Source organism: Symsagittifera roscoffensis, chromosome 2 (genome assembly GCF_963678635.1).
Source record: "Symsagittifera roscoffensis chromosome 2, txSymRosc1.1, whole genome shotgun sequence".
NCBI classification, from domain to species: domain Eukaryota; kingdom Metazoa; phylum Xenacoelomorpha; order Acoela; family Convolutidae; genus Symsagittifera; species Symsagittifera roscoffensis.
This window is the reverse complement of record NC_087063.1, coordinates 8,335,197-8,357,769: the sequence shown is the minus strand read 5'-3', so window position 1 is coordinate 8,357,769 and position 22,573 is coordinate 8,335,197. Positions and strand designations below refer to the sequence as shown.

At 34.5% G+C, this 22,573-nt stretch overlaps 1 protein-coding gene across 4 annotated transcripts; it reads right to left on the bottom strand.

Moving 5' to 3' along the window:
* Nucleotides 1-1,718: 1,718 nt before the first annotated feature.
* Nucleotides 1,719-22,265, bottom strand: LOC134840139 (uncharacterized). 4 transcript variants are annotated; one of them, XM_063855835.1, is made up of 8 exons: nucleotides 13,712-13,756; nucleotides 12,219-12,381; nucleotides 8,025-8,393; nucleotides 7,549-7,866; nucleotides 5,702-5,974; nucleotides 4,170-4,325; nucleotides 3,879-3,945; nucleotides 1,719-1,953 (listed from the first exon to the last, which is right to left on the bottom strand). In XM_063855835.1, exons 2-8 carry the CDS (start codon nucleotides 12,277-12,279, stop codon nucleotides 1,818-1,820), a joined length of 1,380 nt encoding a protein of 459 aa, XP_063711905.1. In that variant the 5' UTR covers nucleotides 12,280-12,381; nucleotides 13,712-13,756; the 3' UTR covers nucleotides 1,719-1,817. The 4 variants fall into 4 exon arrangements, with proteins under 4 accessions (XP_063711905.1, XP_063711901.1, XP_063711903.1 ...); XM_063855831.1 differs by lacking the exons at nucleotides 12,219-12,381; nucleotides 13,712-13,756 and adding an exon at nucleotides 22,079-22,265; XM_063855833.1 differs by lacking the exons at nucleotides 12,219-12,381; nucleotides 13,712-13,756 and adding an exon at nucleotides 22,079-22,265 and having other exon boundaries at nucleotides 4,170-4,322.
* Between the last annotated feature and the right edge of the window lie 308 nt (nucleotides 22,266-22,573).

Here is a 22,573-nt window from a genome sequence, read left to right as displayed (position 1 = left end):
TCATTAGTTAAAGAACAATGAGAGCAAAGTGAGAGCATAGTTGGTTCTCAGAGTTAGAGAACATGAAACTGTGAAGTTAAAATGATCAGTTGAAGTACCTCAAAGGAGTAGTGATCTGTAGTGACACTATTAATTTTAGCAGGTTGAACTAGGTATCTATGAGGAATCACTGTGTGTAATACGTTAATTAGGATTCTTTAGAGAAAAAGATAATAATTATTTAAGTTAGTTGGGATTTGAATTGCAATTAAACAATTGTGTTGATTGATCGCGGACCATTTCTCTTTGGTTAGATTATTAGATTATACTCTAGCCACTTAGAGCCTTCTGCATTTGGACCATTACTTATCTGAATTTAGTTACAACTGTAAATTTTTGCGATCGTGAGGGCGGACGAGACAGCCTCAAGAGCAGTACACTAAGGGGACATGTAACATAATAGAGTACGGAATAGTTGCCACCAACTTAACCCTTTCGGGAGTGCGGATAGTAGTGAACCTCGGTCGCCCCACTAAATTCATTACCAAAGGGACCACGATGCCGTTAAGTTAGAATGTGTGAACGGACCTAGAGAAGCAATCACCGAAATCTACAGCAAAAGTCTGAACTAAGTCGCGGACCTCGCTCCGCGTAAGTAAATCATTGCAAAATGATGTACATCCTTGCAATAAACATCATCGCAAATTTTAGCATGTCCAGACTTTTGCGACGAAACTTTGCCATTTTCAGACGTTTTCTACTAATCTGTTCCATCGCAATTTTTGCTGCCATGATGGAGACAGTAGGATAGGCGCGACCTAGAAAACAGCGCAAACAGCGCGACCCGATGCTTAGCGGCCCGATCGGCGCCTCCAAGTTTTTCCATTTCCTGAATTTTGTGACCGTGAGGTTCAGTCGAAACTTTGACGAAAAAAGTAGAGATTGCGCAACCGATGCAACATATCTGCTCGACATACTCAGTGTCTGATCTGATCTATTGTAGATTTACCTTTTTGTGGCGACGATTTTGTCGTTGCCCCAAAAATTTTTCCTCCATTTGACATTTGGGCTATGTGTAGGACTTCTTGTGGCGCGTCGTTAATGTTCTGCAAATATGCTGACCTAGCTAACTGCACATTAAGAAAACTGGACTAATTTGCTAACTAAATCGGTTTTTACAGTTTTGCAAGCAAAAAATCTGACGAAAGTTGAATTAAAAAAAAAAGCCTTTGGAGGTCGAACCACGCCAAAAACCAAACCAAACTTGCACAGTCGAGCCGAGAGTTTGAGATGTAAAAATATGCACAAGATTTCGCAAAATTTGCGCCCTGGGACGCAAGAAGTCATGCTGCGGGTCGTGCTGCAACCGGTTCCAGACATGAACTGCATAGCCGCTCCGAGAGTTCAAGTCGGAAAGATTTAGCTATCAGGTCGTTACTTTCACCTTGTGTGTCACGAAAGTCACGCCGTGCGTCTCTGCGCAATCGCATTAAGACCCGAAATGCATCGTCGCGTCAAAAATTCGAGTCTGGAAAGTCTGGACATGAAATTAAATCACATGTAGAACGTTTACTACGCTAATTAAATTAATAGACATCGGATCGATAACAGCGGCTCATTTGATAAATAAAATAGACATTGGGCAAAGCTGTAAATTAACTAAAGTTACTATGACTATGACTATTTACAGTTTAAAAAATGGCTATAACAAATCACGATGAAAACGATCACCTGAAAAGTCTTCTGGTTTATTCTTCACTGATTTTATTAATGAACGCGTTTTTCAACATTAACAATTTGAGTAGTAAATTTCATTTTAGCTTCCTTTTTCGTTTCAATTATTCCATCTCGTAGGGATTGGCTTCTGTGATGGGGTGAATGTTGGTGACTTGACTGTTGTCGTAAGTGTGATCGTAGACTTCTTGTGCTCTGCTTGATGGTGGCGCAGATGCCACGTACTCTCCGATCACAGCTCTATTAAACCCATATGGTTAATTATCTTAGAAGGACAAGGGTGCATTTATGGGGGGGGGGGGTGGGAATTGCTTCAATGAGGCAAAGAGGACGAATCAAATCATCTCATTTGAGGGTTTTCTACTTGAAAATTAAACCATAACAATCATCATAATATCGACAAAGTATGAGGGACACTAGTCAGTACTGTTTTAGCTTTCCACGCCGAATGAAAAAAAAACCGCATCCAATTTCAAATTTTTGTGATTTTAGTACAATTCTAACCACCAGCGGATTTAGGAGGGGGGACGACGCTCCCTTCTGGGATTCGACCCCCTGCCGACGCAAAGGGTACTTACTTGAGATATCCAATTTTGGCTGACGGGTCCTTAAGTTTTTTATTTTGAGGGGGGAGCGCGCGCCGAAAAAAAACGCAATTCTTTGGTCAAAACTTTCCAAAAAACGGCCAAAAACGCCTTTTTTGGCCTGTTCGTTCACAAATTGGGCGTAGAAAATTTGGTCAAAATGGGGTCCTTATAATGATTTAGAAGAGCTCAAATAAAATCAATTTGGTCGACAAAAACATATATATATATATATATATATATATTGGAAAGACTGTTCCCCTCCCCTCGAGAAAATTCTAGATCCGCCCCTGTGTCTAACTAAGATAAAAAATCGATTGTAATCAATTAATGACCGATTACAATCTCTCTTTGAAAACAATTTTTTATCAATTATATTACGTTTCATTTGATTATAAACAATTATTGTTTCATCTGTTTTTCAATACAATTATAAGCGGTTTTTTTATCCCAATATCTTATTTATTTATTTGCTTAAAATCCATTTCAATCAATCATAATCGACAATTCCGCCATTTTCTCTTCGACTTTGCATCTGAATTGCTTATATTTTATGCTTTTCATAGACAATGACTTATGTACAAAATGAGAAGAATGTTTTCGCAGTCTTCAAGTTAACTCAAATTTATAACGTTCTTTTTTCTCAATGAGAGCTGATTCATGATGCTTTTTTAATCACCAAAGTATCGGCACATTAATTTAGTTGGAAGAATTTTTTTTCACCTACTGCGAAAAACTTTCAAGAAATATGAAGGGATCTCTATGAAACTTTTGTTACGTGGTAAAACCTTGTGTTCAGATGAATAAAAGTGTGACAAGACATCTCCCTTTTATGAGCAACAACACTCTGGTTGATATTTTTGATGCAACAACACTCTGGTCAAATAGAGAGCATAATCGATTGTAACCGACCGATTTGAAAAAATTTTCTGCATGATCTGTAACCAATTATGATGGATTATGAGATAATATAATCTCTTGGATAATATACATTGTTCATCGATTATAAATTTTTTAAACACCTAATTTTTGTAATTCAATTTTTTTTATTGTCAAAATTAACATAATAATCATTTATAATCGATTACTCAAGCCTAAACGTGGATGCGGGAACAGAAAATGAACAGTTCTGTTCGCTCAGAGTTATTAACAAAATGTAAAATAACCAAAAGTTGAAAAAACTGTATCTCACAGACAATAATGGTCTTTTGAACATGATCAAAACTGAATAAATTAAATTTATCTCTCGTTTAAAAAAAAAATTTGCGATAAACTACTTATTGAGCTTTTAGATATTTTTGAACATTGGCTAAGCCATAATGAGGTCAATTGTTTTTTCTTCGTTTCTGTTGGATGTTATGAATTGGAAGATAATTTTGTTGACTATTGCATTTTTTTAGGCACCCAACAAAGTTGACCTCAATTAATGAGAAATTTCTTTTCTGTCATGAAAGTATATTGCAATATATTTTCGTGTAGGGCTGAATCGGTTGTAAATAATTGATTTGATTGATTTGAGTCCACGCATTTCCTTTCATATCAAGATTTTGTGTGATCAATGGTATGTGTTTTTTTACTCACGCTGATATGTTGTTAACTTCCTTTCTGTCATCCAGCTTTAGATTGTTTTTGTCGTCGGTAGAATTTCTACAATAAAAAAACTGATTTTTAATTGAAAATCAGGCGAACTGTTCTTAAAATTAAGAGCATTCTAAATTAACTATTTTAAATTAGTTGTTTAGGTCAAATGTTTTTTAAAAGTGCTATAAATAGCGCTGAAATTGATTATGGAGTCCATGAGCTTACGCAATCAATTTAAAATTCTAACAAAATATTCAAACACGACCAGTAAAATTGCAAATTTCTTCTAGCGTGATTTTCTTTGGTAAAGGGCGCGCCAGATGTATGTTCCAGAGAGAATGTTCAGAATAACACTGACAACTAGAAGGACAACACATGCTGTGATCACTACCGCCAAAACTGTTTCATTGCCATCGTCATCATCAGGATAAGTTGCAGTTTTAACTACTCGAATCAAACATAAAATGTCATGAAACGATTTTCAAACAACTCAAAATAAAGGCTGAAATTTTGAGCTAAAACATCAAAAATAACACAAAAATTAAAATTTCAAGTTAAAAGATTGAAATCATTTGAACCTTATGAAACTGCTCATTCTGCTGCTGAAATTTCTATGAAAAAAAAACAATTTCGATCAACGCATTTTTCAAAGTTCAAGTTCGTTACCACCAACTTTTTTCGATGACTCGTTAATTCAAGCGTAACAACTATTCATTAAAAAGTCTACGGCCAGTGATAGACGTGATCAATTATGTGGTGGTCGGAGTGGAGTTTGAAGATTTTATTCGAAGAGTATTTTGATCAAGATAATAATAAAAGTAGCAGTTGCAATAATAGTAATCATCGGCGGATTTAGGGGGGGGGGGGCAACATTTCCCAAAAAGCACAGTTTAGCCTCGTAATGAAAAGTGGAGAAACCCGGAATAACCCTTATTGCCGGTTGAAAAAATTTTCAATTTTTTACAAATATTTTATGTTTTCATACAGGTTTCTTCAAATACTTTTTTTACACCGCTAAGAGAAAATACTGTGAAAAAATTATATCTAAGAGCTCTTAAATTTTCGAAGTGAAATTTTATTACCAACAACGGAAAAATAAAATCATATGATGATACGCAACATAGATTGATGCATATACCAACAACCATCAGTATACAAAAATTGACTTCTCAGGAGTGTTCAAGTGTTCAAGAAAAGTAGCGTGGTTGAGCGATAAAACTCACACCGGAAATATTTGAAAAATAAGCATTTTTGTTCATCAAAATGATTGATTCAGCGTTTTCAAGTAGGTATCGGTAGCTGCCCAAAATTCAATTTACAGTCAGAACTGATAGTAGTGGGCTTTAATACGAAACGAAAACAAATAAAATTACCAATGAAGTTTTGCCCAATTAAATCAAACCATGGTAACCAAAGAAGTTACTTTTGTTCCATTTGAGACTATTTTAAGGCATTTTCTCAATGAATTGAGAAGAGTGCATTTTTTTAGCAGAAACTTTCATGAAAATAATGCTATTCATACATAGTTACTATTATCCACAATGCGATTCACAAAAATGGATATCTCAAAATAGTACAAAGGGGGATCTTTGGTGGGCAGGGGGTCGAATCCCTAAAGAGGGGGCAACCGCTTCCCTTTTCCGCCCCCCTCCCCTTAAATCCGCTGGTGCTATTGGACAAGATTATAACAAAAAAAACCGAATGCGCTCCTGTAAAGATGCACCAGAAATTTATCGATTGCGTGGATTTGGTGACATAGAGATCACCAAAAAAAAACCTTTATTTTTGCTCCAAAAATCTAAAAACAGCCCTTTTAGTATTACGTGAGAAGGCCCTTTTGGTTCTCTTGGCAAAGAGGTCTTCCGGATTAGTAGATCCACAGTCAATAACAGATCCAATTTCCACCGTAACTGTCAGTGTGTATAGGGTCCCAGCCTTCAGATCCACAAAGTATCCCCCCATTTCACGCAGAGGGGGTGCGTCCGGGGGTTCGATTGCTGCCGTGATGGAGTCAAAATACGAGTAGTTTTGGGTGATTTCGTAGTACATGACTCGATAATCGTAAGCATAGAACTTGGCATCAGGTGCCATGGGAGCTGAAATGAAAAGACCAAATTAATATGAAAGGTGAAAAAACGGCACATACTGGTCATTGGACCAATTTTTGAAAAATAAAATGGTTTTTAGCTGTTAGCCCCCAAAGCTTCAAAATGTAACCTGGACGCAATTTGGCTTGTCTCGGAAAAAAATTGTTGGACACACCGACAATGTTTACGGTTTTTAATACCCTTTACTCCGTGGTTGGGAGTCAAAAGCTATTCACAAAAAAAATCAGTACTAAAATCATTACTTTTGCGGTTCAGACTCATTGTTGCTATGATTATGTTTTTCTGAAATTTTTTTTTTCGCTTTAGTATTTTTTCGCTTTAGTACCCTTTGCTAAGCTTCTAAACATCACAAAATCGGGGTCAGATGATACGACGCTTTTATCGGAAAAAAATCAGAAAAAGGGATCTCATGAACTATTTTCCCTCTTTTGGACCTTTAGTTAATTATTTTTGACAACCATTTCTGTATAAAATATGCATTTTAAAAATGTCAACAATTAAGTGGGTTTTCATTTTCGCGCGTTCGTATTTGTATTAATCACTAGTTATATAACCCCCACGTAAAAAAATTTAAATATTTATAATTTCTGAAAAATCTCTTACGCTATTGAAAATGTGGCCTTCAAAGTTGAATTTCTGAAAATCGAAATAGGGGGGGGGGGGGGGGGATTAGTTAACAAGATCCAAAAAACACAATCAAGCCGTACTTTATCTCATCTCAAATACTGAACTATCTCATCTCAAATACTGATAAGTGCGATATTGATTTATGAACCAACTGAACTATCACATCTCAAATACTGATGAGTGAATTAGCTGCCATTTAAAACTGAATGATCTCATCTCAAACACTCATGATGATTTCTTAACCATAAATGAACCATCTCATCTCAAATACTGATGAGTGATTTAACTGCCTCCATTTCAAACATGAACGGCCATTTCAAACCCTTAACTGCTATTTCAAACCCATTTCAAACCATCACAAGCCCTAAATGGTTTTCGATGATTGTATTTTCCGATCCCAAAAAGTCATCTAATCATCAGATAAAGATAAAGAACGATTTGACATCCGCATAGTTAACCAATGTTTTAAGATTCGTTTGTGGATTCCGCTGACAAATGGATAAGTCTTTGCTTTCAAATTGCGAGTTGCTATAGATAAAAAATCAAATGTCCCACCTCTAGTTTTTAATTGTAAATATGCAAAATCAGTAATAAACAAAAATGCGGAATCCACTTACGATTTGCGGAATCCACTTACATTTGCGGATTCCGCTTACAAATTTTGCGGATTCCACTTACATTTGCGAGTTTCATTTACTTTTTGCGGAATCCACTTACAATTGCGGAATCCGCAACAAAACAAATGTCCGACAAAGTTTGCGTTACAGGTATTTGTACGCGGAATCTATTTACATTTTGGAACATATATAAAAACTTTCTATGGAACCCCGGCACATACAGACACAAAATTTTGCGCCTATCCAGTGCACAGTTTGGCCTCATAATGTTACGATTTTTTGATACTCAAACGGAACAAATGTAGCGCAACAACTTACTTGTGCAGGCTAAAACGTCAGTATGAAATTCTAGGAATCCGATGTCACACTCAAAGCTGCTAGCGAAAAACTGCATCAAGTATTGAGTGCCTGCAAGTAGATCTTGGTACGTGTATCCCAATGCATTGTCAAACGGAACCGACCTCCAGGACAACCAGGGTTCATAATCCCAAGTTCCATTTACAGTCTTAATTGAAGCACTATCGAGCAATGTTGTGTTGAAGAATTGAGGTGGAATCGTAATAGAGTGGGAAGTTGAAGGTACCATTTGATCATCACTGATGAGGTTCCAAGGCCTCGCCGACGATGATTGATTGTCTAGAATCAGAGTTCTTCTGAATATTGGAGCAAATATTGAACAATATTACTCCTGAGTAAAAGTTACCTGCGTATATTCGACTTTTTTTGGAAAAAACTGCAGTTGTTTTTGAGGTCAAGAGATTTGTTTTGTTTCTCTGAGAAGAGGAAGAGCTTACCTGAAGTGCATATGAAGAATGTTCCCCCATCATAATCGTTAAACCCGTAATCTGAGTGCAGGCTTTCGACTGTGAGATTATACACACTGTCTGGCTCCAAGTTGATCATCCGAAGGGCCAGAGGGTAATCGGAATGAAAACCTGGCTCTGATACCACATTACATGGCAAAGTATCTGCATTACGTTTTGCCATCCAAAGGGTACAAAAAACGTCACCGACATCCCAGTTAAAATAATAAAAACTCCAACTCCTCCAATAACCATGATGAAAAGGATCGGTTGTGTATACTTGGATGTCGACAAATGACAAATTGAGGCTTTCATTATTGAAAGTTGACCAGCTTTCAATGTATAAATCACCTTCGACCGCTAAAAAAGGTAACCAGACTTATTTTCAAAAAAAATATAGATACAGGTATTAGCTAGTTTAATTTAGACTGCAATAACGAGATGACCGCAAAAAAGTTAAAACTACTCGTTTCAAGCAGGGGCGGATTTAGGGGGGGGGGGGGTGGGGCGGACGCCCTCTTTCACGGATTCGACCCCCTGCCGTCCCTAAGGGTCCCCCTTTGATACTTTTTCAGAAATCCATTTTTGGCCGACCAACCCTAAAATTTTTCTAAAGGCGCCTATGGCGCCAAACCATTATATACTAACTTTGAGGGGGAGCGCGCGCCAAAAAAACGCGATTTTTTTTTGTCAAAAATTTTTCAAAAAGTGCCCAAAACGGCTTTTGACTGTTTTTTCAAAAATTTGCCTGCGGCGCAGAAAATAGAAAATTTTGCCAAAATTGGGGCAAAACAGTGCTTAGGGAGAGCTCGAATAATCAATTTGGTCGGCCTAAAAAAAAAAAGGTCGTCAAATTTTCCAATTTTTTTTGAAAATCCGAACCCCCCCCCTCGAGAAAATCCTAGATCCGCCCCTGGTTTCAAGGTGAGGCGAAATAAACTGCATTTAACTTGCTTCAATTTTCTCCCTAAGTTAACAGTGAACAAAAAAATGAATTGACCGATAAAATTGTTATTTTATTAGTTTCCGGCCCATGAAGAACTAACTTAATTGTTTTTCCAACTTTCGTAACGAAAGTAACGGAATATTTGTGCTCGGGGTGGTTTTTTTTCTTCAGACAATTTTGATTTCTTACCGAGCCATTTTTGACGCGGTTTTTTTTAATATTCGAAAGATGTTGTTGTCTTGAGCTTAAATTTGAAAAGATATTTCACCTGTGAACATTTTTCGTAAAGTTATGTGGTTTAAAGATTGCCATTTTGGCCAATTTGGGTCAATTAACGCTCGATATATTTCGCGTTATTAACGCGTGAGCGGAGATTTAATCTGTCTTAGAAATTGTTTCAAGTTAATTGAAAGAAGCTTATTTGCCATATTTGATTTGTTACTAGGAGCAAAATCTATCACTTTGTATTTTTTATGGCGTGTTGAGAGATGTTTTTCACAAAAAAATTCAGACTTGAAAAAAAAACAGCTAAATTTTTCATGTTATTACTGCTCCATAGACCTTAAAAGGTTGTCAGAACATTAAAAAGCAGTCGGAACTGCTTCTTCCTGATACGAGCAGTCTCGTTTTACTTGTAACGAGGTTCTAAAGTGACCAATTCGATTGCTTTTTTGTTTCGACTTCCGATAGGAAAGAAATGGAATATTTGTGCTCGGGGTGGGTTTTTTTTTCTTCAGACAAATTTCGACTTTTTAACTAGCCATTTTTGACAGAATTTTTTTTATCATTCAAAAGGTATTGTTTCATTTAGATTAATTCATTTTAAAAAAACAAAATTGCTCCTTTCAAAGCAAAATCCGGATTGTTCCAACTGCTATTAAAGTCAATGAAAAAAAATTTGTTAGTCAGAATTCCTCAAATAAGCGAAAAAAAAACATAGTTTGGATTTTTCCAACTTTTATTTATGTTATCTCCCCACGCTATCTAAAGTATAATATTTTGAAACATGCGATTTATTTTGAGGCTGGGAAAGCATTAAGCACGCAAATTGCTGGAAAAATGCGCAGTTTAATTTAAAACGATATTGATTGGCTGCTTTTGCTTTAATAGGGCGAAATTTATCGTGGGTTAGTTATCCCGCATTGGCACAATTGGCAGTTTTCAAACCCCCATAGCTTAACGAAAAACAATAACAGGTAAAAACCTTTTTATGCTTGTATGCTTGAGTTCAGGACACCAGTACCTTTCAGATGAATTCAAAACATTCCGCACGATTAATCCGCCACTTTTTATATCCAATTTGAGAAGAACCGACAGATCTGCTTTTTTAGAATAAGTAGTATATAGTAAACAAGACTGCTCGTATCAGGGCGAAGCCCTGAATTTTCCGACTGCCTTTTAAGGTTTATGGAGCAGTAATAACATTAAAAAACATAATTGTAATAAAATAAAAAGAATTTTTAACTTCTAAAATTTGAAGTTTTTTATGAAAATAATCCCCCCACATGCCATTTAAAGTACAACAAGGCTGCTCGTATCAAGGCGGAGCGCTGAATGTTCCGACTGCCTTTTAAGGTTTATGGAGCAGCAATAATAACATATTGCTGCTCCACGCCATAACATATTAACAATAACAATAATAACATATTGCTGCCCCACGTGCCAAATAAAGTATACAAATATAGATTTCGCAGTAATAACATGAAAAAATTAAGTAATGAAAATAAAATGATTTTTTTTAAACTTTGGGATGTTTCGTGAAAATCCTCACCCCACACGCCATATAAAGTACAAAGTGATAAATTTCGCTCCAAGTAACAAATCAATTATGGCAATTAAGCTTCTTTCAACCAATTTGAAACGATTTCTAAGACGGATTAACTCTCCGCTTACGCGTTAACAGCGCGAAATATATCGTGCGTTAATTGTCCCAAGTTGGCCAAAATGACAATTTTTAAACCCCCGTAACGTTAGGAAAAATGATCACAGGTGAAATATCTTTTCAAATCTGAGCTCACGACAACAATACCTTGCGAGTGATATAAAAAAATTCCGTCACAAATGGCTAGTTAAAAAGTCGAAATTTGTCTGAAGAAGAAAAAAAACCCACCCCGAGCACAAATATTCCGTTACTTTCGTACCGAAAGTCGGAACAAAAAGATAGATTTAGCTCCTTGTAACAAATCAATCGTGGCAAATAAGCTTCTTTCAACCAATTTGGAACGATTTTAAGACGGATTAACTCTCTGCTTACGCGTTAATAGCGCGAAATTTATCGCGCGTTAATTGTCCCAAATTGGCCAAAATGGCAATCTTTAAACCCCCATAACATTACGAAAAATGATCATAGGTAAATTATCTTTTCAAATTTAAGCTCAGGACAACAATACCTTTTGATTGATAAAAAAAAATCCGTCAAAAATGGCTAGTTTAAAAGTCGAAATTTGTCTGAAGAAAACAAAATCCACCCCGAGCACAAATATTCCGTTACTTTCGTATCGAAACTCGGAACAAAAATCAGTCCCATAGGTTCCAAAATAAAAAAGCAGTCGCATTAATTGGTCAAAAGACTAAAGTAGCCGAGTCTCGGTTTAAGGTCGCCGGTGGGCGCGCGTCGCCGCTTCGTGGCGATAACCGGCTCTAAATTTCGTATAGATTCCCACCCTTTGGTGGCAAGCTCGCAACACGTTGGCACGGCTGCGGCGGTCACTATTCTGCAGCTTGAGTTTATGCTGGTTGAACAGTAAACAATCGATCCACAAATTCGTTGGCTCAAATTTCAACCAATCAGAATTCAAGAAGATAAATTTTGGAACTTATGCGACTGATTTTTTATTTTGGAACCTATGAATATTGGAACCTATGGGAATTCACCATTTTTTTGTGCTTACGCTGAATAATTGATGACAAAACTCTGATTTGTGAATGACTCAGTGTTGCAATTTTTTAAAACTTTGAATCTAAGAGCATAGATGGCCCAGAGCTGTTTAAATTTGATCTACGCTACAATTCTGCACTTCGAATTTTTGCTGATATAACACTGGAACTTAACTGATTTGCTTTGCGACTTCAACTCTACTGAAGAAAAAAGTTGCTAGTAAAACTTTCTTACCTTTTAAGTACCCTCACTTTTTCTTGATAAAATAGACTTATTTAGATGTCTAATTTTTTTCATTTCACAAATGTGAACGAAAAGAGCATTTCGATCAAAGATCAAGGAGGCAAAATTACATTCATACCTTTCATTTGCACAGAGAAGAGTATCCCTACGTATAACAAGGCATCTAAGTTCATCATCATCACAGTGAGAAAGAAGTTAGTTGGATAATAAACTATCAAATGCAGATTGTACAAATGGTCAGAAGAAAAACGTTAAATTAATTTGTTGAAGACACGTCAAAACTTCATGCCAAAAGCTCAATTTTCAACACAAAGAAAGTTTACCAAAAATGAAATTGCTAAAAAGAACTGGCTTAACCAGCATTTGTTTGGTCAAACCATTTAGTAATTACTAATATTTATGTGGTATTTTTGTAATTGACGTTCAAATTGCATGTTATATAAAAAGAAGTTGATTAAACAAAGTAGTTAATTTTCATACCTTTGCAAGCAAAAAATAATTGAAAGTTTATTAAAGCATTGTAAAATAATGTTCCATAAAATCACGAAAGAAAAAAACTCAAATTGATTTTCAAAAAAAATTTGTACTGAACCAGTTTGGTTTTTTGTTGCAAAACATATCTGAAGTTACCGTAAGAAAAATTCAGATTTTTGAATATTCGAAACATTTAAAGGCGGCCATTTTTATATTGATTATTCGTCAATTTAAAATACATTACAAAAATTAAATGCCAGTATAATTCCAAAACAAATACATTAAGCTAATATCAGTTTAATTCACATTGTAGAAAAAAAATCAATAAAAATTAATGAAAAACTAGCGGAGCATATCTTAATTTGAGATCATTACGGTATGCTGATCAGTTCTTGACAATATCTTATAAAAACAATCTAACAACCTGTTGCAATTATTTCTATAGCTGCCCGGTTTCACCGCCACATTAGAAAAATTCTTATCAATACAATTTTGTTCACTTGGTCTATAGAAAAATGCATGTCATTCATTTTTCATAAACTTTTAAAAAATGACTGAACTGATTCAGTTTGTAAGCAATAACTACGGATATTTGAACATTGAACTTTTTGATCATATTCGAAAAAAAAATTTGTCACTCAAGCTTATCAAAAACACCAAAACTTGTAAGAAGCTAATGTGTGGCCGCTGTTTTCTAGCATATCTGAAGTTACAGTAAGAAAAACTCAGATTTTTGAATATTCGAAACATCTAAGGGCTGCCGTTTTTATATTGATTATCCGTCAATTTAAAATGCATTACAAAAAATAAATGCCAGGATAATTCCAAAACAAATACATTAAGCTAATGTCAGTTAAACTCACATTGTAGAAAAAAAATCAATAAAAATCAATGAAAAACTAGCGGAGCATATCTTAATTTGAGATCATTACGGTATGCTGATTAGTTTTTGACAATATCTTATAAAAACAACCTAACAACCTGCTGCAAAATCTATAGCTTACCAATACACTTTTGTTCACTCGGTCATTCAATTTTCATAAACTTTTAAAAAATGACTGAACGGAGTTTGTAAGCGATAACTACGGATAGTTGAACATTGAACTATTTGATCATATTTGAAAAAAAAATTGTCACTCAAGCTTATCAAAAACACCAAAACTTGTAAGAAGCTAATGTGTTGCCGCTGTTTTCTAGCACTCAGTGTGCCAATTTTGATGATTTTGCTGCAATGAAAAAAAATCAACTCTTTTCCTGTTTTCCGACTTTTGAAGATAGCGAGGATTATTTATGCGTGGGGTGGTTTGTTATTCAGTCAATTTTCAACTTTTAACCAAGCGAAAGGTATTTTCATCTAGTGCTCAAAGATATTATTACCTCAAATTTATAAGCTCAATTTCAAAGGATATTTTACCTGTGATTTTTTAAACTAAAACTATGGTGGTTTCGAAATTGCTAATTTGGCCAATTTGGTATAATTAACGGGCGATATATTGCGTGTTTGTAACACATGTACACGGCGAATTACTGCGTTCCAAATTAAATTGATGCAAGTTATATGGTCTTATCAATAGGATAAAAGAAGTCAAATTTTTGTAGTTTGCATTATCGTTTGAGGGGATAAAATGAAGACGCAAAATGAATTTTTCAAATGAAATAAAATAAAACTTTTATATAGTCAAATAAAAAAATGAAATAAATTTTCAACTATTTTTCAACCAACTTTTAAAAAATTGTTCGTAAAGTGCTGTCAAAAATTTCAGGGGTTTGCCCTGATATACGAGTGAAAATTGTTGTTTCGCCAATTTTCGAAGAAAATGACGGAATGCTTGTGCTCAGTTTTTTTTTCTCCAGGCAGTTTTCGAATTTTTAACTAGCAGTTTCTGACCAAGTTTTTGTATGTCATTTGGAACGCATTGTTGTCTTGGACGTTTAATACGTCTAATAAACCGTTCCAAACTGAATTGATGCAAGCTATTTGGTCTATATGGTATTTTTGTTTTGGAGATTTAATACGTTTTAGAAATCGTTCGAACTTCAATTGAGGCGGCTATTTGGTCTATTTAAGATTTTATTGTCTTGTAAATTCTACACGTCTTGGAAATCTTTCCATATTTAATTGAAGCTAGCCATTTGATCTACTTAAAGTTTCGCTCCGAGCAAAATATTTAACTTTTGACTTTAAATAGCGTTTCGGAGCGATTATTTTCAGAAAATAATTAAAAAATGCCAATTTAACATTTTCTAATATCGCCTAATTTCTAACTACAAACAACACTCCATATACTTTAAGATGCAGTCGGAACATTCAAGATTTCGGATTTACACGAGAAGTCTTGCTTTGATTAATGATAGAAACTCTAAATTGATTGAATTAAAATAGTGCTCTGGTTTTACAAGGAAATTCAAATTCTCTGCATTGATTTTTTGAGGGAGGTTTGTTTTTAATTGACTTTAATTGAAGCCATTCAGTTAAATGATCGACCTAATTTTTTCTCCACTAAATGAGCTTCACTAAAGAAGCATCCTAATTTTTACATTTTGTTTGAATTAATTTTTGAAGAAGCAAAGCAATGGAACAGTAAGCAGCCAGATCTAAACCGTATACGAAAGTTACTCTCAAACTGTTCTGAGAATGAAAACGGAAATTAGGTTCTCAAAATATTAAAAATTAGGCAAACAAAACTATCAAAAATCAAAACATACGGAACATTTTGAAAAAGAATTACTTCTGGCATTTTGGTGTTGAGGCGCTTAACCGACCAAAAGGCGCTTATCATTTGGTCACTTACTGGGTTTTCATAAAATCAGTATTTGCTTTAGAAAACAGACGTTTTTTTTTTTGAAAAAAATCCAAATAAAAACTTTGAATTATTTTGCTAGTTGTTACTGAATCAAAACAAAATGAAATAAGGCACAGTTTTCTGATTATTTTTTTCAAACATGGGTAATTTAATTAAACAGTACATTTTGAATTAAGAGCAAGCTCAAGGAGTAGCGGGCATAATCAAATGGGTCGATTTAACAAGCAGAAGAATTCTGCCACAGTTTTCTTGCACGTTGGAACCAGATCTAAACTAGTATTTATCATTGGTTGTTATTATGATATTTTATCTCAATAAAATATTAAATACTAACCAATCATACTCCATCAAACTAACAACCTATTTATTTGTAAGTGTTGAAACTACTTGTAGTTTCAGCACCAGAACAATTTGAATTTAACTTAGAATACAGTTGTTCTCATTCTGGAACTAACTCGCGTAAACCGGTGTACATACACTAGATCTATTGAGACTAGGAGATATAAGAGAAAGATTAAGATTGGTATTAGACTAAGAAGTTGCACGAATCTATCCGACCGAAAACAAGATAGCGTGACGAGCAGACGGTGTACCTTATCTGAAATTACTCTATGAGTATAGTCATGCATACATAACTCATCTGGTGCGACCAAAAGTCTCGAACAGACCTTAACTAACGTAGACTTAGACAAAATTAGATTAGAATTAGACAAATACAACATTTTAAAAATGTTATATGACAAAAACTTAGTAGATATGTCTCTACGACTCAATAGATCATATCCAATATTCCGAACAATACGAGAACTGCCAAGTATTGGAAGAAGACGTCGAACAAGGGACGACATACGATTAGGAGAAATCTACCAATCGATTTCATGATAATACGACAAAAACGAGATCAAACTTTTGTATTTAGGATACTGCCAGCAGTAATTTCAAATTTTCTTTTACTGACATAATACCTTGAATAATTATTTTCAATAAATTTTCATGGCGCTAAACCTAATCATTGTACAATAACGACTGATAAAAACAACACTTGTCGTTTTCCTTAAATCAGTTGTAATTTAAATAAAATCTTGAAAAAATATTTAATGAATATTAAAAAAATAAAAAGTAAATAGTATAAATCATAAATTGTTAGTATATCATCTCTTCATCCCAGCTCCATCACATAAATCATAAAACGATTGTCAAAAACTAACAATCATCAAATCTAAAACTTAACCCCAACCCTTTAATTATAAACTACCGAGGCTTATCCTTGCTTTCACTTTATTTAATTCTATTTAAAAAAAACAGATGATCAACGCTTTCCTTGGATCTTTAAATTGAATAAGACGATTTTTAAATTTCTAAAAATCTAAATTTCTGATCATCAAGGCAAATCCTTGGATCAAATAGAACAATTTTGTTCTCCACCTCCCAATTTTATTAATGTCTAACGACCTCAAGCGCCGATTCACTACCCAGCCCTTATAAAAGACCCAGAATTAACAAAAATTTTTCAAAAAACTAGTTATTTTAATTAAGATAAACAGTGAAGAAGTTCGGTTACTCATCCTTCATTTGATCCCCCTGCTCTTAGATGACCCAGGCTAAAACACCTAAGCTTAGTAAGTCATAACAAAGTATCTAAGGTACTACTCGCGTTGTAACTATACCTGAATCTTGCGGATCGATTCACTATTCTCCAACCCTTGATCACAAATCACAACCCCTAAGTAAGATTAAGTAGGTCTATCTTAGCTTAGAACTAGTCACGAGAAAGTACAAATCATTCTCAGGAGTCGGTATATGCTTTTCTCTTTAGCCCAACAATACGACTCAAGTTAAGCTAACCACAAAAAAAACGAAGAAGAACTAACAGTTTAAGACATTAGAATCAATAATCCAGATTTTGCACCCATCATCCTAAACCTTATGTCAAGAGACAATTTGGGAAACAAAACAAACAATCATAATACACAATTGTTTAATTAACGACGGCAGATACGACCTCGTAATCACACCACACAGACAATCAGTAGGATACATAAGAACAAAAAGAAAAACAGTAAGGAAGAAAATAATTGACAAACAAAAACAAATTATTAGGAAAAGATTTTCAAAACGAAGAAACGCAATCTCAGAATCAGAAACAACCGCAATACAGGAACTTCACAATTTAAAAGACTCAATAAACAAAAACCATCAAATTGACGATCAAACTTATTTCACTGACTCAGAAACCACGTCACCAGCATCAAAAAAAGGGAAACGTAGAATAAAACTTGCTACACAAACAAACCAATACGTTTGTACAATTGGAGTCAACCAATAAGACACATTGAAAATTACGCATTAACAGTCATACAACACAAAAATGATTCAAAATGAAGATAAGCAAGTAAATTCAGTATTTCCATTCTTAATATCTCCATTAACTGAAGCTCGAAGACAGGTGCAATTTTGCCAAAATCTAAATGAAATTTTTTTCAAAAAAGGAGAAAGTCCGTGCACAAGAGAATTTCCCGATGTAAAAACCAAAAGACAATTTCTTAACCACTATCTCTAAGGTATATGTAGTCTCACATCATAATATGGAATCTACACAAGAGAAATCAAATCACCAAATGCATTTCATGACAGATATCTCATTCAAACTGATGATGTAGACATTGAATTTTCAAAAGTTTTTACACAATACATCAAAAGCATACAACACCAAAACTCAATAAGAGCATACTCATTATTCACAAATGATGTATTCTCACTTCTCTATAGCTATTTCTCTATATTAGAATTGAATGAACCTCAAAGCGATTCACCAACTCAAACATCTCGCCATACAATTGTACGACAGGAAATACACATATTTTCAAAATGTTCAAATGCAATCCGAGAAGATCTAACAAAAAATGACGTGACACAACATGTTAGACACGGTTTACAAAAAAATCTTAGCATGGTTCATAATCGTTTATTTTAATCACAATATTGATCCTATTCCGACTTTCCTAACGAAAAGAATATTTGCGCTCGGGGTGGTTTTTTCTTCTGACAATTTCGACTTCTTAACTAGCCATTTCTGACGGGATTTTTATAGCATTCGAAAAGTTTTATTATCCTGAGTTTAAATTTGAAAAAAATATTCCACCTGTGATTATTTTTGTAAAGTTATGGGGGTTTGATGAGTGCCATTTTGGACAATTTTGGACAATCAACGCGCGATATATTTCGCGCTATTAACGTGTAAGCAAAGATTTAGTCCGTTTTAGAAATCGTTTCAAATCGGTTGGAGGACGCTTATTTGCCACAATTGATTTGTTACTAGGAACGAAAGCCATCGCTTTGTACTTTATATGGCGTGTTGAGGGATGGTTTTTACAAAAAATCTCAAATTTGAAAAAAAAAATTACATCTCAATTTTATCATGTTATTTTTGCTCCATAGACCTTAAAAGGCAGTCGGAACATTAAAAAGCAGTCGTAACTGCTTCACCCTGATACGAGCAATCTCGTTTTCCTTGTAACGAGATTCCAATGTGACCAATTCGATTGCCTTTTTTTTAATTTTGAATAAACATGCGGATTAGACCAACCAATTGATTTGCGCTGACGGATTAAGCAATATTGTTAATGGGATAAAAAAAACCGCGCATGAACTCGTTCAGAGAATTGGAGAAAATTTAATAGCAGGTAAGATATCTTTGAACTTTCAACTCACAGTGCAAAATTATTAAATATCGTGAGTGCAGTATGAATAATTCCGCCGTCAAAAACTATGATCGCCATAAAAAAACTACGGTGTTATTTGTTCTAAATAAGGAAATGAATCGAGCAAAATGGTTTTGCCAGAATCTTTGAAGATGGCTTAACAACTCACACTAATAAGAAATCACAACAGAAATTACATTTGGAAGCATTTAAAAATTTTAGAACGCAAATCAAAAAGTGCCACAAGCTCAATCAAAATTTTGTGCTGTGCAAAACGAAAACCGAAGAATTAAATTTTTATTCTTCGGGAAAAACCCTATCATGACCGAATGTGATTGACTGGCCGATTCAAAGTCAATCAGTCAGAATCTAGCATTTAAAGTTAAAATGGAAAAATGAAAAACCATTCAGTGCCTGAAAGCTGAAAGTTTGAAGGACCATTAATGATCAAAAACTTATGACTCTTCTTCAGACTTTTGGCCATAATGATCTGCCCAAGGTTACCTCTTCCAGGAGATGATATTTAATAACTCAAATACCTCTCAAAAAATGGGAGCGAGTGTTGTTTTTTCACCAAAAGTTAGGCATCACAGAGAACACTGGTAGGAGTGTAAAAAAACATAAAAAAAAACATACAAAAATTTCAGTTTCAGCTCAAAACTTAAAAAAAAACTAAGGATAATTTTTAAAAATAACAAAATTGCTATCAAAGCAAAACCTGGATTGTTCCAACTGCTATTAAAATCAATGAAAAATATTTTGTTTGTCAAAATTCCTCAAATAAGCGAAAAAAAAAACATAATTTTGATTTTTCCAATTTTTATTTCTGCTATCTACCATGCTAGCTAAAGTGGTATATTTTTAAATTTACGGTATATTTTGAGTCCGGGAACGCATTAAGCACGCAAATTGCTGAAAAAAATGCAGTTTAATTTATAACGATATTGATTGGCTGCTTCTGCATTAATAGGGCGAAATTTATCGTGAGTTAGTTATCCCGTATCGGCTCATTTGGCAGTTTTCAAACCCCCATAGCTTTATGAAAAACAATAACAGGTAAAACTTTTATATGTTTGAGTTCAGGATACCAGTACCTTTCAGATGAATTCAAAACATTCCGCACAGTTATTCCGCCACTTTTTATCCAAGTTGAGATGAACAGATCTGGCTTTTTTTAGAATAAATAGTATATAGTAAATACTAAATGCTTCAGTAGCCAAACAAATGAACTTATAGTTAGCTTGGCGCAGTACAACAGTACCAAAGCCCAACAGTGTCGAAAATGAAAAATTTGTTCAACAGTGCCAAAATTATGAACAAATTTACACATATTAAGTGCGGCAAAAAAAACGGCGAACGTTTTCAATCTTAAGTGACACTTAAAAGATTTCAGAGAAAAATTTTGCTATTTAGATGTTTTGGCGCCAAAATAATTGTTTAATTTGCAGTTGCAGACATTTTGGCGCAAAAATTGGAGTGATTTTCTTTGATAATTGGCGCCAGTAATTTCTCGTTCTTTAGAAAATGCGTTTAAATTATTCTGAAAATTTCCCGCCTTTTTCGGCACTGTTCTACTTAGGGGTTAGGTCTTTTACCAGACCGACCTTTTACCAGACGACGAACTTTTTACCAGACCACAATGCATTACTTCAATTGAGATAAGTTTAAATTAGTGGAAAATTCGAAATGGAAGCGGTTACATCAAACAAAGTTTCTCTGAGAAACCGTGAAAACATTGTATTTAACCAGACTAAACGGCGTCACTGCTTCTGTCAATCAAATTTGTTTATCCAGTCTGGTAAAAGGTCCATGTTATAATTTTTCTGGAAAGGACAGTCTGGTAAAAGATCGGTCCCCTTGTACTTAGGCACTGTTGAACGCCCATTTTTCTGAAAAGTTTTGCATGTTTAAATGATTACTTACATCAAGAATGTTCCAGTATTGTCTCAACATTGTATCAATGCTGCCTTTGGAATTCAATGGATCTGTTCATTGGAGAACTGTTGAAAACATACCTTCCTGCTCATAATCTTACACTCTACGTCCCGCTCACAAATCAGAATTGCCACTGCTACTTCGTCATTTTTTATTGAATGGATTATATACCAGATCTCAAAAAAGAGTAAATATCAGAGGGTTTAGTTGAAAGTGAAACACGTCATCATTTATTCAGCGTAAACACAAAAAATCGCTTCGAAAAACTTTGTGTTTCACTTTCAACTACACGCACTGATATTTATCTTTTTTTGAGATCTGGTATGTAATCCACTCAATAAAAAAATGACGGAGTAGCAGTAGAAATCCTCATTTGGCGGATTAAGGGGAAGGGTGGATTGGGGTGTGGCGGACGCCCTCCTCAGGGAAAGGACCACCTGCCGACCCAAAGGGTCCCCCTTTGTACTTCTTTGCGATATCCATTTTTGGTTGACGGACCCTAAATTTTTTCTATATTTTCTATACTAATTTTGAAGGGGTAGCGCGCCAAAAAAACGGCGATTTTTTGGTCAAAATTTTCAAAAAAATGCCCAAAAACGATTTTTTGGCTCGTTTTTTCAAAATTTTGTCTATGGCGCAAATGATTTGACCAAAACAGGGTCTCTTTAGTGCTTTAGGAGAGCTCGGAAAATCAATTTGATCGGCCTAAAAAAAAGGTCGACAAAATTTTCGACATTTTTTTGAAAACCCGCCCCCCCCCCTCGAGAAAATCCTAGTTTCGCCCCTGACTCAGTGTTGCCAATTTTTTAAATTTTGAATCTAAGGGGATAGATGGCCCAGAAACTTTCAAATTTGATGTATTTGACAATTTTGCACTTCATATTTTTGCTGATATAACACTGGAACACCACTGATTTGCTTTGCGACTTCAATTCTACTGAAAAAAAAGTTGCTAGTAACATTTTCTTACCTTTTAAGTACCCTCATTTTTTTGCTAAAATATACTCATTTAGACACGCGGTTTTTTTTACAAAAATGAACGAAAAAAGCGTTTTATTTCATACCTTTTATTTGCACCGAGAAGAGTACCGCTACGTATAACAAGGCATCTAAATTAATCACCATCATCATCTCTGCTTTTTCTCAGTGAGAAAGAAGTTAGTTTGATAATAAACTATCAAATGCAGATTGTACAAATGGTCAGAAAAAAACGTTAAATTAATTTGCTGAAACTTCATGCCAAAAGCTCAATTTTTCATACAAAGAAAATTTACCAAAAATGAATCTGCTAAAAAGAACTTGGTCAAACCAGTTAGTAATTACTAATATTTATGTGGTATTTTTGTAATTGACGTTCAAATTGCATGTTATATAAGAAGTTGATTAAACAGAATAGTTAATTTTCATACGTCTGCAAGCAAAAAGTAATTGAAAGTTTACTAGAGCATTGTAAAATAACGTTCCATAAAATCACGACAAAAAGAACTCAAATTGATTTTCAAAATAGATTTATACTATACCAGTGTTGTTGCTTAACGTATTTGAAGTTACTGCAAGAA

Coding starts and splice junctions, on each gene's coding strand:
- LOC134840139 (XM_063855831.1), bottom strand. CDS start 22,145: ATGATGATGGTGATTAATTTAGATGCCTTGTTATACGTAGCGGTACTC. Junction 5,975..7,548: donor TGACGTTTTAGCCTGCACAA/GTAAGTTGTTGC, acceptor TTTTCATTTCAG/CTCCCATGGCACCTGATGCC. Junction 1,954..3,878: donor GAAGTTAACAACATATCAGC/GTGAGTAAAAAA, acceptor TGGGTTTAATAG/AGCTGTGATCGGAGAGTACG.